Below are 25,902 nucleotides of genomic sequence, written 5' to 3'. Positions count from 1 at the left end.
CTGTTTAGATTCTAAAAAAAAAAAAATCTGTACTCCTGTTTCCTCTTCTCGTTAATTAACGGACACGTAATCACCCCCTTCTGCCACCTCACGGTGAGTCACGGCTAATCGGGGAGCCGTCCGCTCCGGGATCCCCAAAATTAGCAAATTGTAATCTTCGGGGTCAGAGCCACCACTTTTCCCCTTCCCAAATCCACCTCGGCGGGCACCGCAGCGAATATCCACCGGTCGTCGCCCCTCCCCAATGACGAGCGGGCCCAGGAAACAATCTCCCGACGACGACGGGCCATCCCTTTTTAAGCCATCTATTTTCTCCTGTTCCACTCCATTTCCCGTTCCCGTCCCCGCTATTTCCCCTTCCGCGCACGGACACACACACACACACACGAGCATAACGTTGGCAGGCACAGGCAGAGCGAGACTGTGACATGTCGGCGGCTAGCTGGAGCATTCCGGCGATCCCGCGGGCCGTCCCGCCGGCGCGGGGCGGCCCGCACGCGCCCGGGGAGGCCTTCCTCGTGCCCGCGCGGCCGCGGTGCCGCGCCGCGCCCAGGAGGCTGAGGCTCGGCCGAGGAGCTGGCGGCGTCGTCGTGGCCCGCGCCGGCGCTCATGCGGAGGTGCCCGTCGCCGGCTCCGGAGAGGCCGCCGTCGTCTTCTCCGACAAGTTCCCCCTGCGCCGATGCAAAACCGTAACCCCCCGTTCCGTGGATTATTATGCCAACAAGGCTGCGGCCTCCTCTTATTTTTCTGGCTGGTGATGAATTTGATCCTGTGGCGCGTGCAGGTGGAAGGGAAGGCGTGGGTGAGGGTGGACGCGGAGCCGGATGCGGACGGCAAGTGCAAGGTCGTCGTCGGCTGCGATTTGGAGGGGAAGTGGGTGCTGCACTGGGGTGTCTCCTACGATGGTGAGACGGGCAGGTATGATATGGTATGCACACGTTGGCAGTGAGGTTTGGCTTGCGATGCCAATGCAGCTTCGCTGGCCCAGACATAGGTTGATCCCTTTGCGGATGGTAGAATAGACAATGTTTGATTCGGCTTTGGCTTCATTTAGGGGGGAATTTACGGACATGTCATTTTCAAATTAAATTAATCAGGTGGCAATGCAAGTTGATCCTAAGCAGAGAAAAATTAGCGCATAACTTGAAACATTTAAGGGGCTGCTATTGGATCACATTGGTCGAATTGTGAATACTTCAAAAATACATGTTTCTTTTAATTGGAAACTTAGAGTACATTGAAGGGTGAGGCACATTCTAATTAATAACTTCATGTTTGCACAATTGGGATGAGATGTCTGCATATTGTTTTATGGAATATCATGTCTGTATATTGGTGTGCGCCATGTCCCTTGGTTCCTTTGGTGTTGTCTTGATATCCCCATCTGTCGTTGCTATTTCTAAATAAAATAATACTTTCTTTCAAGGCATATTTAGTGAAGATGGTGTGCTCCCCTAAATAATTGAAAATTGAAAGTCGTAACTTTTTAATCTAATTTTCACATCCGCTTACCAACTCCTTGGTTAAATCGTCAGAAGAAGGAAAAAAATCCTTCGGTAAAAGCAATTTAATAACCAATTTCATCTTATCCTGTTTCTCTATATGTTTGCAGAGAATGGGACCAACCTCCTGAAGAAATCAGGCCTCCTGGTTCAGTTCCAATCAAGGTTATTCTAATCTTCTGAAAACTGCCCAAGCACTCAAAACAGTTTTCAGCTATTGACACTGCCATATGGTTGTCTGTGTCACACTAACTTGCTAGGAACCTGTTTCAGATTTAACCTTATCTACAATTCTAATATTTAGAATCTCAAACGCTGAACAATATTTGGAACTTCCAGGACACTGCAATCGAAACACCACTGGAGATTTCACACAGTTCAGAAGGGTGTGTGCTTCATCAAGTGGAAATCAAATTCGATAAGGACACTCCAATTGCCGTTATCAATTTTGTTCTAAAGGTTCAAACTTTACACGATTGTATTGCTGTCAATTTATTTCCTAGGCAGCTCGTATATCTTACCTTACTAGATTTTATCACAACTCTTACTATAAATATATGACCCGTCAATTCAATTTAAATTAAAACTATCACTGAAGGGAGGGTGTCTATTGGAAAGTTGTGTATGCATTCTTTAGTTGTATTGTATAAGGAAAGTATATCGTGTTCCACAACATGTTTATCTCTCTCCATAATGAAGAGAGTACAAAACATATACCTCATCCGGGCTGAATGTTTTGATTGACCAATATGTTAGGTTCATTGCTCTTGGTTTTTGGGGTTTAAGGGTTTATTATTCAGCTTTTCGAAAAAGAAACAGCTTTTCAGTTTTAATGCCTCAGTTGATTGTTGCTTTGTTATAGGAAGAGGGAACAGGTGCATGGTTTCAACATAAGGGAGGAGATTTCAGAATACCATTAAGTGGGTCCCTCAAGGATAAAGATTCATCAGGAGCAAAACAAGGTATTTGTGTCTACCCAGGTTGAGTCTCAGTGACAATTACTTTCTCTTGGATTATCATTATTGTAGGGCCTTAAGTACTCTGTATTTCAGCTGTTTGGTTATTAGGTTGGAGAAATATGTTTTCTTCAGCGGAAGTACTATTATCCCAATGTGCAATACGCACTTATTTTGACATCAGAAACCTGAGCTATGCTTCCCGTAAAAAAAAAAAGTGAGCTATGCAACAGGATATTTGAAGTGCAACCGTTGGTTATCCTTGCCCACTATGATGGACCACAGAGGTTTGGGAATGAGTTTGTCAACCCGGGATCAGAGTTTGCTCCTCCTGGAGGGCAGCACAACTGAAGACGACAAACATAAGTGGCCCAGGGAGGAAATGGTGGTGGCGAAGACAAGACCCTCACCCGTACCGTTGGTGTTATGATACCATGTCTTGTGACTAGAACTTACTGTATTGCACATCCCAAAGGAACAAAATATATCACAATGATTCAAGGTCAACACCCAAACTGTAGACCAAGAAAGGCATAACACCGTCAGAAAAATGAATACTGTTGCATTGAAATTTTGCTCCATTTCCCCTTTGTTCATGGCAAAAGTATAGTTCTGGAAGTATGTTTCAGCACACATGGGAAAAATAAACTGTGGGCTTTCACTTAGTTATTCTCTGAAAGTATATACCATATAAGCAATGGACTTTCACTTGCATAAACCAAGTAAATCCTCTTTTTAGAAATCGCAGTTGCAAGCAACGACCATAAATCTGCTATTGTTGTCTTTGTGGATGACAACTTGTTTTGTCCTCAGGTAAATTACTGTTTTGCAGTAGTCAGTAGAATTCTCAGAGAACATGGTATTTTTCTGACCGAAAAATTATACAGCATTGGCTTTCAAAAGCTGAAGTATCTGTTTTTTTGGGGCCTCAGTAAAAGCTATCTAACATATTGAATTCTCTTATGTCTTAGGAGATAAACTTGAAGGGTCAAATGCTCAGCCAAAAGAAACTGTACCTGAGGATAAAGGTCCAAACAGAAAGTGTATTTCACAGTTCTATGGTGAATATCCGATATTAAAATCAGAGTATGTTGAGAACTCTGTATCTGTTACTGTGACGGAAAACAGCGAGACAAATAAAAGTCGCGTGGAATTCGATACTGACATTACTGGAGATGTTATCATTCATTGGGGAGTTTGCAAAGGCAATACCATGACTTGGGAGATCCCACCAGAACCACATCCACCAAAAACGAAGATCTTCCGACAGAAAGCTCTGCAGACCTTGCTAGAGGTAAGGAAATAACCTTGAGCCCTTGGTAGACGGAGATATGAAATTGGATTGTGTTAAGTTATAGCATGCAAAGGAGTAAATCATATGATGCCACTTGTATATCTTATTATTTTCTGATTCAACTATACACTAAAACTGGACATTAATCCATTTGCACTTTGGGAATTGTCTAGACTAGAATTATGGCAGGTGTTTACCATGGATTATCCATATGATAAGACTAAGAATGTTTTAAATGCATGATAGTTTGTATGTAGTGCATAAATGCTTTTGCAAAAATTGAAAAGCAAAGGTGGGCATGATATTATTCACTTTTCCATAAACTGTGTTTACTCTTCAAAACTTCTCTAATATTTTTGATATCCTTGCAAGATATTGCCCTGTAATATCTATTTGTTTCTAAGAGGGTCACTTTGTTTTATCATGACCCTTTTACTAGGAAAATTGTACAAAGCAAGCTCAGGTCTTTTAGATGTCAATAAATTTTGGAACTGGAATTTACTGAAGTACTCCCTAGTAAAGTTGGCCCTCTCGTGCAATTATTTCTTTAGGGTATAGGGTTTATAATTCCATCATAATGGGTTGCCAATGGTGGTGGTTGGTTCTGCTTCTGTTGTGATCACTGATCGCTTTGGCAGGCCTTTTTCTTTTCTTCTCTTTGGCTGTGTGCATCCTTGATGTCTCGACTAGCTCTTGACATTATGTTGTTGCAGAAGCTGGGTGTAATTGGTGTCAGCTTGATATTAGTATATTCCCTTTATCGAAAGTGAATGGATTGCATTGGTTTTCGGGTGAGAAATGTTCTGCAGAAGTGCAGAACCATGGAGCTGTGGCTTCACCCTTCTAAGAGTGCTACTTTTTTTTTTTTTTTTTTTTGCTTTTTTGTTGCATTCAGATCCAGTAACTTTAGCTTCCATAAACAGCAGTTAACTATTCCTATTCACACATCTTCCTCATGCTGCAGCAAAAAACTGATGGATCAGGCAACACTATATCATTCTTACTGAATGCTGATTACTCGGGTCTTGTTTTCATTCTCAAACTTAATGAGGATACTTGGTTGAGAAATCTGGAAAACAACTTTGATTTCTATATTCCTCTTACGAGAGTGGACCAAATTGGAAGCACTCAAGAGCCTCGTAAGGCTGATGAACATAAGCTTGATGATAAGTCTTCGCAAACCGATGGCCTGATCAGTGATATAAGAAATCTGGTAGTTGGCCTATCATCTAGAAGAGGTCAACGAACAAAGAATAAAGTTCTGCAAGAAGATATCCTTCAAGAAATCGAGAGGTTAGCAGCTGAAGCGTATAGCATTTTTAGGAGCCCCACTATTGAGATTGCAGAGGACTCTGTTTACATTGATGACCCAGAAAGCGTGAAACCAGCTTGTTCTGGCACTGGATCTGGATTTGAAATATTATGCCAAGGATTTAACTGGGAGTCACATAAGTCAGGAAAATGGTATGTTGAACTTGGTACGAAAGCCAAGGAGTTGGCATCACTAGGTTTTACAATTGTATGGTCACCACCACCTACTGATTCTGTATCACCTGAAGGATACATGCCAAGGGATTTATACAACCTAAATTGCAGGTATATTTGTTTGTGCAAAATAATTATATTCCTTAGAATAATTTCTATTTTATGATTGCATACATTTAATAATACCACCTTATTTTATTCAATCTATTTCTGTTATGTGTCATAGTATCTCCTTTGCTGGTCCCTTATAAATGACGTCAGTCTGTAAATGTTCTAACCAGTACCAGGTTTAACTACTTTGAGCTTCAACAAAATAAGTAACTTGATTAACAAATCTCACATGCCAAATGTCTCGACGCATTTTTTTCAAGATGCAAGAGACTATGCTAGCAGTTAAATGTGAGATATGACTTCTTCAAGTTGTAAATTCTTTATCCTGTAATGCCTTTCAGAACTTTACTGGTAAGTACAACACTCATGGATGTAGATCTTTTATATGTGCACTAAATATTTGAGACCCTATTTCCTTCCAAGGTAAGTGCAAGCACTGCCATGATACTGTTTCCTGCATGATTTGTTCATTCTGTTAGTTGGTCAGAAGAAGAAATTTGGCGAACAAATGTCTTGTCATGTACCCATCCGAGTTATTTGTGTTTCTTCTTGTGTAATTTCTGTTAGTGTAATGGATGCCAATATGCAAAGTACGGAACTGTTTGGTGATTGCTGAGTAACTGATCAGAGGTTTTCCACCTCGGAATGAATGAGCTCAGTTCTGTACCAGATGACTGATGGGGCTATGTAGTAAATTCAGTGACTCTGATGTATATTCATTGTTCTGCATATCTTGCTACTGACTAGCACTTTGGTTAATAAATGAGGGAGACATTACTAATCTTGCTGTAAATTTGTACTGAGTTCTTCTGAATTTATCTCAACCTCATCATGTGAGCTGATGCTAAGCATTACCATGGTACCATCTATGTTTCAGATATGGAACCATGGAAGAGTTGAAGCAGCTTGTGAATATTTTTCATCAAAATGGCATGAAGGTTCTCGGTGATGCTGTCCTAAATCACAGGTGTGCTCAGTTTCAGAATCAAAATGGTGTCTGGAATATTTTTGGTGGGCGTATTAACTGGGATGACCGAGCGGTTGTTGCTGATGATCCACATTTCCAGGTGAGTCTTTTCCTTGCTAGAGAAACTTAATTAGAAGACTTGGAATATATAATTCTTAAGTCCGATCTGATTCTATAACATCATCACCTCGTGGGGTTATTTGGGTCTTCTGTTGCGCCACTATACTTTATAATGAAAACACGTAAAATGGGTTATATCATTCTTCCTCGTGGATAATAATTTATTTCACCAATATTTATCCTTGGTGGGGGGCTTGCTGAAGTTATGCAGACAAAAGCTTAATTCAATCAACAAAATGATGCTTGAAGATAGTCTCACTGAGTGACCTACAAATTCCGATTAACTCTTTGCCTTTTTGACTTGCATTTTCTTACCTTTTCAGTGATGAAAATTAGTGCAAAATTAGCGTTCATGCTTAAGTTGCATAAAGAACTTCATGGAACTTGACCCGTGTTCTAAAAAAAGAACCAGCTTCAGCAGCCAATTGAAAATTACTAGGTTGTTCTACATCTGTTAACGTTATGCCTGTTCGTGTTCAAAATCTTGTGTTCTAGGGAAGAGGAAACAAGAGCAGTGGAGATAACTTCCATGCTGCACCAAACATTGATCACTCGCAAGATTTTGTGAGAAAGGATCTTAAAGAATGGCTTTGCTGGATGAGGTATGTTATCCTTTCATTTCTTGGCAAAAGCTCCCATTTTCTCATGCTTAACTGTCCGTTAATACATTAGCTGTCCAAAATGTTATTATAGTGCAGCATCCACATGTAACAGATTTATAGACTCGGTACATGCATGTTTTACTTGTCTAATTTGCAGCTGTTAGTTACTGTGACTGCTATCGTCAACTCTGACGATGAAAACGCTAGTTAGTTGGTATGGATACTGTATGAGCACACCAGAGAATGGGGGATGGGGGATATGATCTGAGAAGATAAGAAGCAGATAAATAGATCTGGAATTAAGAGTTCCATCTGTTGCCCGTCCTGTTACACTGTGTCTCTACAACAACAACAAAGCCTTTTGTCCCAAGTAAGTCCGGGTAGGCTAGATATGAAACCCAAGAAACATATGGAAGCCAAAATGCAAAAAAGAGAGAATAGTGAACAAAATACAAGTAAACGACGATTCTGGTACATGGATTGCCGATCTCCACACAGTCCTACCAAGAGCCAAATAACTTAAATCCCTCAAGTCCCTTTTTACCGCCTCCTCCCAGGTCAACTTTGGATCTCCTCTGCCCTTCTAGTATTTTCCCTACCCTTTAGAATCCCACTATTAAATGGTGCTTTTGAAGGCCTCCGCTGGATAGGCCCAAACCACCTTAGTCGGTGTTGGGACTAGCTTGTCTTCAATCGGTGCCACCACTACCCTATCACATATTACTTAGTTCCTTATTCGGTCGTTTCTTCTATGGCCACACATCCACCATAGCATGCACATCTATGTGACACAATCCACATATCCTATCACATGTTTTATTTTTTTTCGCGAAAACGCAAAAGACTTGCGTTTCGATGCATTGATAGATAGGAAAAAGGTTATATGTACAAGTCCACGAAGGGACCAACACCCCGCACTACAACTCGACCCAAGAGAGAAGACCTAGTCTAGGGGATGATCTGGCGGACGCCCCGGGCCCCCGCGCTCACCCACTGTTGCGCCTCGGTCTTGATGTCGTTGAGCAGGGAAGGCACCGAGGGTTGTGCGTTATCAAAGATCGCAGCATTCCGGTTCTTCCAGATCTCACATGTTTTATTCATAGGTGTTCTGTTTGAATTGCAGAAAGGAAGTTGGATACGATGGATGGAGACTTGACTTTGTTCGTGGCTTTTGGGGTGGATATGTCAAAGACTACATGGAAGCAACTGAACCATACTTTGCAGTAGGAGAGTACTGGGACTCTCTCAGTTATACTTATGGTGAAATGGATTATAATCAAGATGCTCACAGGCAGAGAATTGTTGACTGGATAAATGCTACAAATGGAACTGCTGGTGCATTTGATGTCACCACTAAAGGAATACTTCATATGGTAAAATTTCAAAGAATTTTTTTAAACTTCTACTATATTGCTTATGGATGCTTTTGTTGTCATATGCATCATGAAGCATTGCCTGCCTGCTTGGTTTTATGTATTGTTATTTTATTAATTAATGTTTTTACAGGAGGATCTTGTTATATTATGAATTGACAATTGAGTATTTTCTCTACTATCAGTTATCAACTTCAGTGTGATACGCAGATGCAAGACCATCATGATGTCAATTAATTAAACTTGCATTATGCATGATTTTCCCATTCTATTAAATGTTGATAAATCTGTTGTAAAGTGGTTCCTTGAGGAGATTTGACCCATGAAATATTTTGATCATCGCCTTGCCCATCATTTGTTTGTTTACTGGATGAAGTTGTGTACTCCTTTCCTAAGTTTTCTTCTTGCTATTGTTTCTGCACCTGTAATATGGAATTTCCTTATGTTGCACAGGCACTGGAAAGATCTGAGTACTGGCGCTTGTCTGATGAAAAAGGAAAACCACCTGGAGTATTGGGTTGGTGGCCTTCACGTGCAGTCACATTTATAGAAAATCATGACACTGGTTCCACTCAGGTACCGCTACTCTCTAGATAGTAGATACATGTCATGGGCATGAACCCAGACCCTAGCAAGCCCCCTAAAACAACTATTGCTCAGAACCCTGGACAAGTAGATATATGCTAGTTTAATTGTATTATTTGCATAGAAATAGTCAATAATTCATCGAGTTACATGCCATGCTATCTGGGTAAGTGGGTATCCTGCCATCTGCATCTAGCCTTTATAATAATGATCAGGGCGTGTCTGCCTTATCCTTGCTTATTTAATGTTGCTCAGTTTCTGTTTTTAAATGTCTTTCTAACTTCATTATGGTTGAAATCTTCTGAATTAGAAGTCCCTAATCTTGAGAATTCGGGTAAAAATGAACTGAGGTCCAGTTACAGTCTAAGCCATCACCCTCCCGAACTGCAATATCCAGAATCTGAAAGTTTTTCTATAGCCCCTAACATTGTTTCTTTATAACTGTAGGGTCATTGGAGATTCCCCTATGGTATGGAGATGCAAGGATATGCGTATATCTTGACGCATCCTGGCACTCCTGCAGTCTTCTATGATCACATCTTCTCACACTTGCAACAAGATATTGCCAGATTAATCTCTGTCAGACGCCGTCTAAAGATTCAGTGCCGCAGCAAGGTATAGAACATATACAAAAAGAAACTGTATAAGTTCCTACATTTTCCCCCTTCTACACCATGTTCATATACGCAATGACAATTTTTTTTAATGTGGTTGTAATATATGCATGATCTACAGATCAAGATACTCAAGGCAGAACAAAATTTATATGCGGCTCAGATTGATGAGACGGTTACAATGAAGATTGGCAGTGGACATTTTGAGCCAAGCGGTCCCATAAACTGGACTGTTGCGGTAGAGGGGCACGATTACAAGATCTGGGAAGCGCCGTCGTAGATGTCATTTCCTGACGACAACTGCTCAGTATATAATCTAATAGTAGCATATAGATTGGAAGAGATGGCATCGGAATGCAGCGGCTGGCAAGCCCTGGTTAAGATTGCAATGGCAATGACAGCATTTTCCCTGCAGCAAAGCTTTCACACAAGTGGAAATATATGTATGAATTTGAGCAGTTTTATATCTATGCAAACCATTCTTCCCCACTAAAGGCAAATTGCCCGCTTATTTGGAGAGGCACCTCCACTTTGTTGGATCTATTGTAAGATCATAGATTAAACATTTACAATAAAGTATTCGAGTCCACTTTGTTGGATCTATGTAAGTAACATACATTTGCAATAAGGCACATATATTCAAGTAGTATATTAAACTGGGTGTAGTGTATTCATAGAAGTGTAGTTCAGTGTAATGCATGACAGCAGATAGAGGCAGAGTGCAGCTTCGTGGTTGGAGATTACAACATGTTAAGAGGGATCCAATCATTGTGTGAAGTGTATCACAAAGGATAGTGGGTTAAATTATCCCAATAGAGGCATATCAAGATCCAAAAGCAATCACGAGAAAAATGTAAGCTTCATGCATTAGCCAACGAGCAAACAACAGATGGAAATGGCTAGTGTAAGCCATTTATAAAGATTTGGTTCAAACATAAAGCAAGCTATGGACATTGGGCAGTTCTTACTCAAAATGACACTAACGAAAGGACAAGTTGCAGAATCTACTTCCTCCGGTCTCTTTTAATTGACTCGGATTTAGTACAACTTTGTACTAAATTTGAGTCAATTAAAAAAAAACGGAGGAATAGATACCATGTCGAACTAAAATCGAGCTAAGAGGTTAATTCGACTCATTTCACAGATCTTAGGTACTGATATGGAAACTAGTACTACCGCCATACTAAAACTAGAAAAAGGATCAGCATCATCATCGTCATCAGGGCTTAAGAACCAGCGAGAGCCCAATCTTGGAGCTCTTCTCTATGGCCTTGGCGTCAAACTCGGTGGAGATGGTCAGCAATGACTTGGGCCTCCACTCGTGCTGGATGAGGCCACTGACCATGCCTTTGTTGTTGTAGCGCGCCTTCACGGTGGTCAGAGGGTCCAAGGAGTGCTGCAACGCAACGGTGGACGTGTTCTCCTTGCTCGAGAAGTTGTGGGTCAGCTCCCCTCCGACAGCAGACTGCTTGTTCACCATGTAGTAACTGGACGCAGTCAGGCTGTCCCCTTTGTTGTTCCTGAAAAGGGAAACCATTCATCGTTCGCACCCAAAAGGCAATGCAGTTCATCCGTGGATGTACCGCAGGGATGGGGAAAGGATATGAGGTCATTTAGAAGCAAAAACTTACAGCATCACGGAAGCAACAAGATCTTCTTTGGTGAGACTCACTCCAGCATTGTACTTGGTCCAATCCCCAATTGCAGTATCATAGGCAACGTCCCCACCAACAGCAACAGATTTGTTGCCAACCACACCAGAAAAGTTAATCAGAGGTTTGGAGTTCATGCCAACACCAAGACTGAGACCAGCGTAATCATTCTGGTACTGGAGTTCATTCTGCAAGAACAAGGTACAGATCAGTCTAAAACAACAACTATAAAACACCAAACAAAACCTGGAAAACCACAAGCTGTGTACCTTTCCAGGTGTCTTGAATGGATAAGAAATTGCTGTAATATGCTTCATGCCCGGTACACGAGGATACTCAGTTGTGCCTGTGATTAACACCTGAAGAAAAGAAACATTAAACAGACAGTAGTAGAGAAACAGTAGTTTAAACAATCACATTTGTCGTCATAATGTGGAACACTTCTCTTACAATCACATTCCACAGAGAAAAAAAAAGGATACATCCAAAAACTTACTTGAGAGTCTGAATTTGCTTTCACATCAAGTTTGACATTGTTGTACTTAAACTGGGTCTGGATCTCGCTAAGGATAGCCTCATCTTTCTTTGTGCTCGTAGCAGTGATTGCCTGTATAGAAAAATGAACAACTTATCATCGGTTTATTATAGTTTCCCGATCCCATCTAGTCTAGAATTAAAAGCTCAATACAAGAGCTAAACTTTACAAAAATATCCAGGGTCAGCAAGAGTTCCATTGGCAATCTAGAGAAGATCTGGGATATTTTTTGATTTGCCACACTTTTCTTTGAAGTGTCAAATAAAACAAAATAAACCAGTACTTTTTTGTCGAATCTAGTAATAAGTGGTGTAACATTTTAATGGATAACTTTCTGACGGTTATCTGTCATCATCTACTTATTCCCTGATGTAATCAGTATCAACAAAAATCAAGTTGCAACAAGCCAGAAATCCTAGATCAAGCAGATCTAGAACAAAATGCTGATGCCCGAGTGTTCCAACAACGTAAGACAGTCAGATACTAAACAATAATTCAGGGCAACACATATTTAATATTAGGGCACTGCTTGGGCGAGATGCCCTAATAAAGCCTAGGCTTTCTCTCAAAAAAAATATCAGGGCACTGCTTGTTGCCTCCTACAATCGTGGTCATTACTTCATTCACATGGTGAAAAAGAACCACGGATCCCAAATATGTCTCTGTCGCTAGAATCCACGAAAACAAACAATACATGCACACCTGAAAGTCGCATAAATATTAACCTAAGAATTGAAATCATGCATAAATAACTGCATGTTCTATCCAAGCTGCGTACAACATTACAGAAGGCATATCCTAAACGCATGTACTGGCTAAGCCGTAAAAACACCACAAGACTAGCACCATTGCACCGACACAATGTTCATGCATAAGAATCATTATAAACTTAGTATCCGAGACAGGACTGCTAACAACGATTGAACTAAGAAACTTAATACCACGCCCCATTCACCAACTAATCCGAGGCAATCTGAAATTTCGTGGAACCCAAATCGAACAGCATACCGATTAACTTCGACGTGGCAAACACGGGCATCCCCAAATCTGCGCGTGCGCAGGCAGAAAACAGAAGTAAAAAAAAACCGAACCCTTCCGAGCGTTCACTAACACCATCCAATCTCAAGATTCACCCAGCCATCTAAAATCGAACCGAAACCGTTAAACTACCATCGGATCACGGCATCACGCGAGCCAAGCGTTCGACAGGAAACCACGAGAAACAACTGACACGAAAGCAGGGAGATCGATAGTACTCACGGCTCCGTTTTCGGCGTAAGTGGTGAGGGTAAACTTCGGGTCCATGTTGAAATCCTTGTTCAGAAGATCTGCAAAGCCACCGAGAACAGAAGCCGCAACCAGAGATTAGTCACTTTTTTTAGCCAGGGGGAAGCGGTTAGAAAGCTCAAATCGAGAACCATCAGACGCCAAAATCCCACAAAAAGTAACCCAGAAGGGAAGAGCTCGTGCTAACCTCTGGCCTTCTTCCCGATCTCGGAGTAGAGGCCAGGACCGGCGGCCGCCTTGGGAGGAGCATCACCGGCCGGGGCCGCGGCCGCCTTGGAAGGAGCCTCGATCGGGGCCGTAACAGAAGGAGCGTCGACCGTGGCCGCCATGGAAGGAGCGTCGACCGTGGCCGCCATGGAAGGAGCGTCACCAGGGGTCGCCATGGAAGGAGAGCGGTTCCGATTGAGGACCAGCACAGCGGCGTAGGTTGAAGCGGGCCGGCGGGAAAGGTGGTGGTTGCTTGGGGGTTTTGGGGGAGGAGAGGGAAGGGGGACGCCTGCTTATAACGGCGTGGAGGAGGGGAGCGCCGCGTGGCGGCCTGTTGTGAGATGAACGGCGCAGATCCGTTGCCGTGGGGTGTCCGTTATCTTTTTCTTCAAGAGAAAGAAGCTGCGCAGCGTGTGTTTCCTTGGAGAAAGGGTTGATCAGGACGGGCCGGCATGGACTTTGAGTTGATCCCTATGCCTCTAAGGGTGTCAAGTGGGATCCCACTTTTGTCCCACTTGTAGTATAATTTGACTTTTCTAGTACAAATTTTGACATCAAAATTTGAACTACATAGTACAAAATGACATCCCACTGGGATCCCACCTTGACACCCTATTATGCCTCGTCCTCGTCCCGTCCTCTATCTCTCTCGACTTCGAGTTGTCACCTTGAGTCGTTGGCGCTCCTCGTAGCTAAATCTGGTGCTAAATAGCGTTAGCATTAAATAGCATCGGATTAGACTAAATTTTAGCGTGGGGAGTGCCGAACTTCCAGCCATTCCTCAGGTAGATACCCAAAGATTGACGCTTTTGACTTTAGTTCACAAATAAATTAATAGTTTGACGAATTTGACAAATTTTGGATAATATTTGGCTTGTTTTTACAAATAAACGTTACATTTCAACAAAGCAAGCAAATAATTTAACAAGTTTTCAAACAAATCAAATGGAAACTAGTTGGTGTTGTCTCGAAACCTCCATATGTGCTCCACCAGATCATCCTGCAATTGTTGATGCATTATGCAGTCTCGAATCTCCCGACGCATAGCGATGAACGAAGCCCACGATGCCGACACCTGGTGATTAGGCTGTGCAAGAGGACCCTCTCTGTCATATGGTGCAGCTTGCTCGCTCAGGGGAACTGGATACTTTCGCTCATTCTCAATAATCATGTTGTGTAAGCACACACAACGGTTCATCACCTCCAAGATCTGATCTTTGGACCAAATCATAGCGGAGAACCAGACTACAACAAATGTCTGCTGGAGGACACCAAATGCACGCTCGGCGTCCTTTCGGCAATCTTCTTGTTCCTTGACAAACTCCACCTCCTTTGGGAGGACGGGGCATAGTGTAATATCCCAGTATTTGGGGTTACAAAAATAGAGGAAACAGATTTGTGCATTGCATTTATGCATAGAAAATCTGGGTAATTTTCGCGTTTTAAAGTAAAACAGTCACAGTAACTGAAGTTTCACTTGACCTTGGTGGAATTGAAATAGCTCATCAAGTCAAGCGCTATAAACCTCAATGTGACCTTTGTCAAAACCTTGTTTTGGGTAGAGAGGATTTGATCTAAGGGGTTAGATCAAATGGAACTAAAATCAACACAACAACACTTTAACCAATGATCAATTGCTTGATCTTATAAAGGATCATAATATGGTAACCCTTGCCATAACATATGAACATTTATTCAATTGCAAATCAAGTATAACAATAAAATGAAGAAACTATTCTTGACTTATCTTTTCCATGTCTTAAACTAATCCTTGTTCCTACCATGAACCTCATGGTATTCATTCTACTTTATTCTTGGAAACATGACAAGGAGATTAACTCTAGAATTATATATTCTTCTCTATTCCAAATTATTATACATAAAACCTAGAGGAGAGAAAGTTCTATATTTATTAGGGAAACACTATCAACTTTGAGCATATGGATGTATTCAAATCATCATCTATAAGAAGAACCCTAGGATGTTATTCAAGACATTTCCTAGAGAGAGAACCCATCTATGCTAATCATAGATATTGGTGATCACATCATTCTCTATGAAGCCTAACCTTAGGTTAGTATCAAAGTCCTTCCCAAATGAGAGAGACCATTCATATCAATCCTAGCTTTACCTATTTAAGAACCAAGGACAATTCTTGAACTAAAGTATTAGGATATAAACCATCTCACCTTGGAGTGGTGAGATGATCTAGGATCAAATGGAATAATACCATATCCGTGAATTGACAAAGTAAGGAGGAGGCTAATCCAACCAAGATATCCAAGTGGAGTCTTAGCCTGGATACCTAAGGAGATATTAGGAGTACACCATAAACCCTAGAATAACTATTCCTATATGAGAGAGCTCAAGCCATGGTGTTACACTCAAGCTAGTTGAGGCAACACTTGAATTTGAGGGAGAGAATCATCCATATATCTAGATGATTAAATCATCATTCCTTGAGAAGAACTCTAAGTGAATATCTCAGGCATTTTCCTGGGATATAAACTGTTGAGGCAACTAGAACCATGTCCATCAAGAAGTTATAAGAGAAGTACTATACCTAGTTGATAAAGACAATACTTGATCTTAGAAGTGAGAAACCTAGTTCATGAGAGATGCCTTAGGAAGCCAAACTTTGATCATTATAAATTGAGTAATGATCATAAAACCTTAGAACTTGAGGTAAAAGATATTAAGAAGAAGTTGATCATGTCTAATCCATGATCATACTTTGGAGGTATATAATGATGGGATTCGTAGCATAGAAAACAAAAAATTTCCTGCCGCAAGAACGAAACACAAGCCAAGATCTAATCTAGTAGACGGTAGCAACGAGGAGATGAAGAGACTAACCCTCGAAGATTCGCAAAGCTTAACGAGATTAGATCTCGGGGTGGATGTAGTCGATCACTTGCCGCTTGCAAAAGCGCGTAGAAGATCTTGATCTTGACGGTGCCACAATCGGGCAACACCTCCGTACTCGGTCGCACGTTCGGTGTTGATGAAGACGACGTCCTTCTCCCCGTTCCAGCGGGCAGCGGAAGTAGTAGATCCTCCTCGGAATCCCGGCAGCACGACGACGTGGTGGCGGTGGTGGTGGAGAACTCCGGCAGGGCTTCGCCTATGCGCTGCGGGAGTTGTATGTGGAGGAGAAGGCGGCTAGGGTTTGGGAGCGGCTAGGGTTTTGGGGCGCCGGCCTCAGGGGTGCGGCCAACTTGTGGTCTTGGGTTGGCCGGCCCCCTCCCCTTGCTCCTCCTTATATAGGTGGAAGCCCCAAGTCTTGTCTCCCAAGTCTTCGAATAAGATCCCAACACCAAAACCTACATTTGGTGGGAAACCTACTAAAGGGGGGAGTCCTACTCAAGGTGCGACTCCCACCTTTCCTTGAGGTGGGGTGGCCGGCCACCCTTGGTGGAGTCCACCTGGGACTCGTCCCCTTAGGGTTTGGCCGGCCTAGCATGTGGAATCCCTCTGGGACTCCACCTTCCATAGTGCCTTTCTTCTGGACTTTTCTAGAACCTTCTAGAACCTTCCATAAATGCACCGGATCATTTTCAAACATGTAAAATGACTTCCTATATATGAATCTTATTCTCCGGACCATTCCGGAACTCCTCGTGATGTCCTGGATCCCATCCGAGACTCCGAACAAAACTTCGAACTCCATTCCATATTCCATATCTACTCAAACGACATCAAACCTTAAGTGTGTCACCCTACGGTTCGCGAACTATGCGTGACATGGTTGAGACTTCTCTCCGACCAATAACCAATAGTGGGATCCGGAGATCCATAATGGCTCCCACATATTCAACGATGACTTAGTGATCGAATGAACCATTTACATACGATACCGATTCCCTTTGTCACGCGATATTTTACTTGTCCGAGGTTTGATCATCGGTATCTCTATACCTCTTTCAACCTCGTCTCATGACAAGTACTCTTTAATCGTACCGTGGTATGTAGTCTCTTATGAACCATTCATATGTTTGCAAACTAATTAGACGACATTCCACCGAGAGGGCCCAGAGTATATCTATCTGTCATCGGGATGGACAAATCACACTGTTGATCCATATGCCTCAACTCATACTTTCCGGATACCTAATCCCACCTTTATAACCACCCATTTACGCAGTGGCGTTTGATGTAATCAAAGTACCCTTCCGGCATAAGTGATTTACATGATCTCATGGTCGAAAGGACTAGGTAACTATGTATCGAAAGCTTATAGCAAATGAACTTAATGACGTGATCTTATGCTACGCTTAATTGGGTGTGTCCATTACATCATTCACATAATGACATAACCTTGTTATTAATAACATCCAATGTTCATGATCACGAAACTATGATCATCTATTAATCAACAAGCTAGTTATACAAGAGGCTTACTAGGGACTCCTTGTTGTTTACATAACACACATGTATCAATGTTTCGGTTAATACAATTATAACATGGTATATAAACATTTATCATAAACACAAAGATATATAATAACCAATTTATTATTGCCTCTTGGGCATATCTCCAACACTCTCCCACTTGCACTAGAATCAATAATCTAGATTACATTGTAAGGTACCTAACACCCATGGCATTCTGGTGTTGGTCATGCTTTGCCCTAAGGAGAGCTTTAGTCAACGGATCTGCTACATTCAGATCAGTGTGTACTTTGCAAATCTTTACTTCTCCATCTTCGATGTACTCGTGAATCGAATGAAAGCGCAACTTGATATGCTTCAGCTTCTTGTGTGACCTTGGTTCTTGTGCATTGGCGATGGCACCCATGTTGTCACAATAAATGACTAGTGGGTCCAATGCACTAGGAACCACACCAAGCTCAACAATGAACCTCTCCATCCATACCGCTTCCGATTAAGCCTCCGAAGCCGCTATTTATTCCGATTCTGTTGAAGACTTCGCCACCGTGCACTGGTTCGAGCTGCACCAGCTTACTGCAGCACCATTCAATATAAACATGTACCCAGACTGAGACTTAGAGTCACCAGGATCAGTGTTCCAACTTGCATCGGTGTAACTGGTTACAACGAGCTCTTGGTCACCGCCATAACAAAGAAACATATCCTTAGTTCTTTTCAAGTACTTCAGGATATTCTTGACCGCTGTCCAGTGTTCCATTCCTGGATCACTTTGATATCTGCTAGTCAAACTAACAGCATGTGCTATATCTGGTCTAGTACACAGCATGGCATACATGATAGAGCCTACTGCCGAGTGACATAGGCATCCCCAATGGGCCTGCCGAAGCTGGTACCCGGGGTTTACTAAAGGCCCACGACCCGAAGAATAAGAAGGTTCAGAAGCCCAAGATGCTATTAAGGAAAGCTAGAGTTGTATTAGGAAACGATACTTGTAATCTTGCGGGACGGGTTAGAAACCCTCCCGGACTCTGTAAACTTGTGTATTACGAAATCCTCGGCTCCACCTCCTATATAAGGGGGAGTCGAGGGACAAAGAAAGGATCGAATTTACTCGTCAACACAACCCTAGTTTCATATTCGTCGAGTACTTTTCGGCTGAAACCTTCGAGATCTACTTGCCCTCTACATCCAACTAAACCCTAGTCTACAATCCGTAGGCATTGACAAGTTAATACCTTGTCAATTGGCGCCGTCTGTGGGATTTAGAGGCGACAAGGAGCTGATCTCGATGGCACGTTCAAGATCGTCGACTTCGTCGGTAGCAAGCAACATCATGGACAGAGGTAAACAGATCGAAACTGGTCTCATTGATTTTGTTCCTAACCCGCCCTCCCGTTTGGATGCATATGCGTATCTGGAGGAGCCCATGGAGATGACGTTTGGAGAATTCCACTTCTGCGTCGAGAAGGAAGGATCATATCGTCTCGAAATTCCGATCTCGTCGGGATTATCGATGGTTGATCCCGATATTTCAAACTCAACATCGTCAACAGAATCAAGCGATGAAGAAATTTCATCGCCACGATTCATCAGCACCAGGGCAAGTGAAAAACTCGCCAAGATCTTCAGCGACATATCCTTCGGGTCATCCGCGGACTCAGATATAAGCGATGACTCGAGTAGCATCGACAGCTTCAACTTCATCGACAGATCCATATCTGTAGGCAAGGTCTTCACCAATCTATATGATGGTGTCACCAAACCTAACAAAGTAAAAAATCCAAAATATCATCAAGTTTATGCCATTGGAGAAGCAAGTCGCGATCAGGAGGAAACATCAGAGGCTTTCGATGGTTTGGGAAATCCATATGTCGATCCCTCGGATCTAAGGCGAGGCTTGGGCACTAAACATGTTGGGCCCACACCACGTGTCAGAGTTCAACTTCCACAAGCAGCATGGGATAGAGCTGCGAAAGCCATGGATGGTTCTGAACCAATGGAGACAACCGCTACGGTGGAAGAACTGCAAGCATATCAATATAGGCTCGCTAGAGCAGGAAGGGAATTGGAAAAACAGACAGCTGCTTTGAACAGAAGAAGGGAGGCAGCTTCCGCATCAAGCAGGCGAAGAGCAGAGCTAAGTCGACGACCAGAACTTCGGGAGATAGTCATAGAGAAGCTCGTAGGAGAGCACGATCTCGGTTGCAAAACATACCTGAAGCAGAAAGAGAGACTCTAATCCAAAATCTCGACATGTCCTTTATGTCAATCGACACGAGGGGGATTATTATTCCAAAAACACCGGAAGCAGGGTATATGGCGACACAAGCTTTCATCCTGGCGTCCAGACCACCTCCCGGAGATTCAAGAGAAGCGTTGTATAACATGGCCATGGCAGGATGTGGCGCCATGGGAGCAGCTGTTCGCAGCCTACACCTCCCGAAGGAACCGCAAGGCAAAATAGTCCGAGACCTACCGCAGCAGCTGGCAAGATCCACCGAGAGCAAGTGGAGTTAGAGATGCAACAACTCAGGCCAGAGTGGAGAGAGCGCGACAAGAAAGAAGGGAACATCGGCATTCGCCAGAAGTTGCTGAGGAAGATATGTGTGGGCTCCCGTGTTTTACGAGACGAGTTCGAAAAACTCGAGTCCCGTCAGGATTCAAGTTACCCGATAGTTTCAAGAAATTCGATGGCTTGCAAGATCCTGAGGATTGGCTAGTCGATTATCTAGAGACGGTGAAATTAATAGGGGGCACAAGGGCAACAGCAATGCAGAGTATTCAGATACACCTGAGTGGAGCCGCAAGATCCTGGATAAAGAAACTTCCTCCGGGGTCCATCGACAGCTGGGACAGTTTTGAGGATGTGTTCGTCAAGAACTTCCGATCAACCTGCAAAAAACCAGCATCACTTGAAGAGCTGAGGTCGTGTCGACAAAACATGATGAGTCGATGAGAAAGTACATCCAAAGGTGGAACATCATCAAAAACTCGGCAGAGAACATATCTGACGAGAGAGCAATAGATGCGTTTGTGGCAGGAATTCGGCGAGGAGATTTCGTCGAGGACTTGGGCAGAACTATCCCAAGGACAGTGTCAGCATTGATGGAGATAGCAAACAGATGGGCAGACAGAGAAGATGCTATTCACAATAAGCGACACAGGTCACCAGAGGAGGACCGTAACCGAAACTTTCAAAATATAAGGCGATTTTCTCGGTAGTTCTCGAATTACGATGCTCCTGGCCAAATATCGGCTGGTTTTCGGGGAAACAACGGAGGAAACAATAGAGACGAATATCAAAGGAGTAATGAGCAGCGAAGCGACAACAGAGATGATTCCGTAAATAACGAGCAAAATAGCGGGTCAAGGTTTCAAAGACCTTTCGTAACTCCCGAAGATATGATGAACGGGCCATGCCGGATGCATTTTTATCTCGACAACAATGGAAGAAGGCAGTCAGGACATCTCGCGGAAGGACCGCCGTAATTTTCAAGCAATGTTGCGAGTAGCGAGTGGATAGCCAATGCTCAAGCAGCAAATAGAAACCTTCAAGGGCCTAGGAGTGAGATCCACCTACCACCTCCTCCCGCGATCACGGACGAAAATCGACATCAGCTCAGAATAGCGGCAGCACCACAACCACCCCCATATGTCGATCCTAACAATAATGGCGCGGTCTCGATGATTCAGAAAGCCAGGCCATCTAACAGGGCTCAGAAGGTAATCTCACGACAAGTGTTCATGGCAGAGAAGATGCCTCCACCAACAATAGAGTACCTAAATTGGTCGGGACAGGACATTGGCTTCACAATTGCGGATCACCCGCAGCAAGTTCCTCGACCAGGGCAATCAGCACTTATCTTGCCAGCAGTGATCGCAAGATTCGACGTATCTCGAGTTTTCATAGACGGAGGCAGCAGTCTAAACCTTATGTATGCAGATACATTAAGGAAGATGAACATATCATTGGCAAATCTAAAACCAACTGACACGCGTTTCCATGGAATCACACCAGAGAAGCCGAGTTATCCGTTGGGAAGGATTCATCTCGACGTTCAGTTTGGGACCCGAGAAAATTACAGGATAGAGAGGTTGGAGTTTGAAGTTGTGGATTTCCCTTCGCAATATCACGCCTTGTTGGGGCGACCAGCATATGCGAGGTTTATGGCGGTACCACATTACACGTATCTGCTATGGAGGTTACCCGGACCTAAGGGACCAATCACAGTTAAAGGAAGCTTCGCGCTAGCCGATAAATGTGACAAGGATTTTCATCGACTATCAGAAACCTTCGGGATGCAAGCAGAGTACGCGGCGTCAAGGCTCATGACTGATTATGATGTGCTGCCAGATGTAGGGAGGCCCAACAAGGAATCAACCTTCAACACCGCAAAAGATTCTAAGGAAGTGCAGATCCACCCAACAGATCCGAAGAAAATGACATCCATCGCGACAAACATGGACCTCGCATAGGAAAGCGCGCTCGTCGAGTTCCTCCGTGAGCATTGGAAAATCTTCGCATGGTGTCCAGCTGACATGCCAGGAGTACCCAGGGAACTTGCCGAGCACCACCTAAATTTGGATCCAATAGCGAGACCAATCAAACAACCTTTGCGGCGTTTTTCGGAACCAAACCGCAAAGCTATGTTGTCAGAAATTGATCGACTCAGAGAAGCTGGTTTCATTAAAGAAATATCTACAGAGGCCACGTGGGTAGCTAACCCAGTAATGGTGCCGAAGAAAAACACGAAAGTCCTTCGCATGTGTGTCGACTTTACGTGCCTCAATAAACATTGTCCAAAGGATCACTTTCCCCTCCCAAGGATCGATCAAATTATCGACTCCACGGCAGGATGCGAACGTCTTTCCTTCTTGGACGCATATTCCGGTTACAACCAGATCAGATTAAAAGAGGATGACGAAGCCAAGACAACGTTCATCATACCGTATGGCGTGTTTTGTTACAGAACAATGCCTTTCGGTTTGAAAAATGCGGGAGCAACATATCAGCGGATGATGCAGAAGTGCTTAGCAACACAGATTGGGAAAAATGTACAAGTGTACATTGACGATGTCGTCATAACATCAAAAAAGGGGGCAACGTTAATAGAAGACTTGAGGGAAACCTTCGACAACCTCGACAAATTTTGTCTCAAGCTGAATCCAACGAAGTGTTCCTTCGGCGTCCCTGCAGGAGAACTTCTTGGGTTCCTAGTCTCAGCAAGAGGGATTGAAGCAAATCCGGAAAAAATCCAAGCTATCGTAACAATGAGGAAGCCAACAAAGTTGAAGGAAATACATCAATTAAATGGGCGAGTCGCAGCTTTAAGCAGATTCGTCGCCAGGCTGGGAGAAAAGGCGCTACCGTTCTACGCCTTAATCAAACAAGGAGAGAAGTTCCAGTGGAACGAAGAGGCAGATAGAGCCTTCGAGGATCTCAAACGGACAATTTCGACACCACCAATCTTGGTGGCGCCAAAAGAGAAGGAACCACTCCTGTTATACATCGCGGCTACACCTCAGGTGGTCAGCACGGTGTTAGTTGTCGAAAGAGAAGAAGAAGGAAAACTCCATGGAGTGCAGAGGCCGGTATACTTCATCAGTGAAGTTTTATCGCCTTCAAAACAGCGGTACCCGCAGTACCAGAAGCTAGCATATGGAGTATTCACAACCGCAAGAAAATTGCGGCACTATTTTTCGGCGCATCCGATAATAGTGGTCAATGAAGCGCCTTTATCCAATATACTCAACAACCCAGAAGCTACAGGTCGTGTCTCCCTTTGGGGAATAGAACTTTCTCCTCGGGACATCACGTATGAAAAAAGAAAAGCAATAAAGTCACAAATTCTACCAGACTTCATCGCAGAGTGGATGGAGCTGCAAAACACAGGACCTCCGGATTTATCGAGAACCTGGACTATGAACTTTGACGGGTCCAAAAGGTTAGAAGGAGCTGGAGCAGGCGTGATACTCATATCACCTGAAGGCGACAAATTAAAATATGTCTTACGGATGATGTTCCCAAACGCGTCCAACAACGAGGCGGAATACGAAGCTCATATACATGGGATGAAGATGGCGAAGGCCTATGGTGCAACCCGACTGAAAATCTTCGGCGACTCACAATTGGTGGCCCAACAAGTCATGAACCAATGTGATGCAGTCAATGATAGCATGGTGGCGTACAAGGAAATGTATAACGAGCTGGAGAAACTGTTTGATGGATGCGAGGTGAACCACATCAGCAGGTTAAGCAATGACGAAGCCGATGTTCTTGCAAACATCGGGTCGCAGTGCCTCGCGATTCCACCAGGTGTGTTTTGGGAGGAGATAACAGAGAGATCCACAAAGCCGAAGAAATCAAAAAAGGAGAAGGATGAAAAATCCTCGGGGGCTGTGCAAGAAACACTGGAAGAAGAAGAGGAACATGATCTAGTACTGATGGTGCAAATCCCATGGATGCAGGCGTACATATCATATATCCTAAGGAAAACAATACCCGACGATCCAGTTGAAGCAAGGCGAGTTATTAGACGTTACAAAGCCTTCACCGTGATCAAAGGAGAGCTGTACAAACGAAGTATTTCGGGTGTGTTACAAAGATGCGTTACACCCGAAGAAGGAAGGGTAATCCTGAAGGAAGTACACGAAGGAGTATGCGGCCATCACGCAAGTAGTCGAGCTATTGCGGCCAAGGTTTTTCGAGCTGGATTTTACTGGTTGACGGCAATTGAGGACGCGAAGGAGATAGTGCGAACTTGTGATGCGTGCCAGAGATTTGCCGCAAAACCTCACTTTCCGGCAGCGGAGCTGATGCCAATACCATTATCATGGCCCTTTGCCTAGTGGGGTCTCGACATGGTGGGAAAGTTACACAAGGCCTCGCCAGGAGGATACGAGTATATGCTCGTCGCTGTCGACAAATTCACCAAGTGGATAGAAGCGAAGCCGATAAACTCACCGGATGCAGCGTCTGCAATAAAGTTCGTGAAGAGCATTGTTTTTCGATTTGGAGTGCCTCATAGCATCGTCACGGATAATCGCAGTAACTTCACATCCAAGGAATTCAAGGCGTATTGCGCAGAAGTAGGTATCAAATTACACTTTGCGTCAGTCGCGCATCCTCAAACCAATGGCCAAGTCGAGAAAGCCAATGGTATCATCTGCAATGGCATCAAGAAGCGTTTGTTAGGGCCACTGGAAAAAGCTCGACATACTTGGCCAGAGGAGCTGCCGAGTGTGCTGTGGAGCATCCGAACAACACCAAATACAGCGACACAGGAGACTCTGTTTTTCCTGGTTCATGGAGCAGAGGCAGTGCTGCCAATAGAAATAGAGCACGACTCCCCGAGAGTCACGGAATACAATGAAGAAGTTTCCAGGAGAGCATTGGAAGACGACGTTGACGCACTCGACGAAGCTCGAGACGAAGTATTGTCATGGGTCACTAAATATCAGCAAGACCTGAAAAATTACCACAGTCGATGTTTGCGACCACGGTCCTTTCAGGTTGGAGACTTAGTTCTGCGACTCAATCAAGATCGTACTGAAAAACTCGAGTCCCCGTGGCTTGGCCCTTACGTCGTCACCGAAGTAATCGAAGGAGGAGCATACAGGATCAAAGATAAGAAGACAGGGACTCCCGAAAAAAACCCCTGGAACGTAGCACAGCTAAGGCGTTTCTACGCTTAGTGTCGAAATATAGCCCTCCTTTGTAAAGCTACAATGTACTGAAACGCCCGCGAGTTTTCAGACGCACTCTTTTCCTTTTTCGGGGCACCGAGTGGGGCCGGAGAAGGTTTTTAATGAGGCGGGCTCGTGGTGCTGCAATATAATAAAGATAGTGGAGATATATATCTTTTTCTTCGACATGCACGGGGGCTCACACCTTGAAAGTTACAATATACATACAACATAGATGAATTTAACTGACAAAGATACTTCGCCTTGGTACCAAATACCTCGCCAGATAAAAAGAAACAATAGCAATCAAAACAGAGCAAAAAACACTCGAGGGCTCGTACCCGCAAATATAGTACATTCAGTAAGAATTCAGTTGCCTTGGTCTAAAAACCTCGCATACACAACAAAGAGATCCGCCATCGAAACACTCAGGAGCTTGATGAAGAAAAATAAATATATTTGTTGGCTTTACAAATATAGATTATGTCTACAACATACAGGATACAATCCTTGGGCAATAAATTTTCAATTGTT

At 43.5% G+C, this 25,902-nt stretch overlaps 2 protein-coding genes across 3 annotated transcripts; one reads left to right on the top strand and one right to left on the bottom strand.

The window, feature by feature from the left end:
* Window positions 1-428: 428 nt before the first annotated feature.
* LOC124659184 (alpha-amylase 3, chloroplastic-like) lies at window positions 429-10,374 on the top strand. 2 transcript variants are annotated; one of them, XM_047197119.1, is made up of 13 exons: window positions 429-689; window positions 785-918; window positions 1,613-1,667; window positions 1,842-1,961; window positions 2,365-2,464; window positions 3,433-3,752; window positions 4,717-5,348; window positions 6,226-6,415; window positions 6,931-7,037; window positions 8,161-8,410; window positions 8,864-8,986; window positions 9,443-9,610; window positions 9,731-10,374. In XM_047197119.1, the coding sequence occupies exons 1-13, from the start codon at window positions 429-431 to the stop codon at window positions 9,887-9,889; spliced, it is 2,619 nt and encodes an 872-aa protein (XP_047053075.1). In that variant the 3' UTR covers window positions 9,890-10,374. The 2 variants fall into 2 exon arrangements, with proteins under 2 accessions (XP_047053075.1, XP_047053074.1); XM_047197118.1 differs by having other exon boundaries at window positions 3,430-3,752.
* Window positions 10,375-10,828: 454 nt separating this feature from the next.
* Window positions 10,829-13,466, bottom strand: LOC124663215 (mitochondrial outer membrane protein porin 2-like). The gene is made up of 6 exons (XM_047200941.1): window positions 13,271-13,466; window positions 13,057-13,124; window positions 11,758-11,868; window positions 11,531-11,620; window positions 11,241-11,449; window positions 10,829-11,129 (listed from the first exon to the last, which is right to left on the bottom strand). The coding sequence occupies exons 1-6, from the start codon at window positions 13,464-13,466 to the stop codon at window positions 10,829-10,831; spliced, it is 975 nt and encodes a 324-aa protein (XP_047056897.1).
* Between the last annotated feature and the right edge of the window lie 12,436 nt (window positions 13,467-25,902).

Source organism: Lolium rigidum, chromosome 6, assembly GCF_022539505.1.
Source record: "Lolium rigidum isolate FL_2022 chromosome 6, APGP_CSIRO_Lrig_0.1, whole genome shotgun sequence".
NCBI lineage: Eukaryota > Viridiplantae > Streptophyta > Magnoliopsida > Poales > Poaceae > Lolium > Lolium rigidum.
Note: the sequence above shows the minus strand (reverse complement) of the source record. Positions and strands in the feature narration are given on the sequence as shown.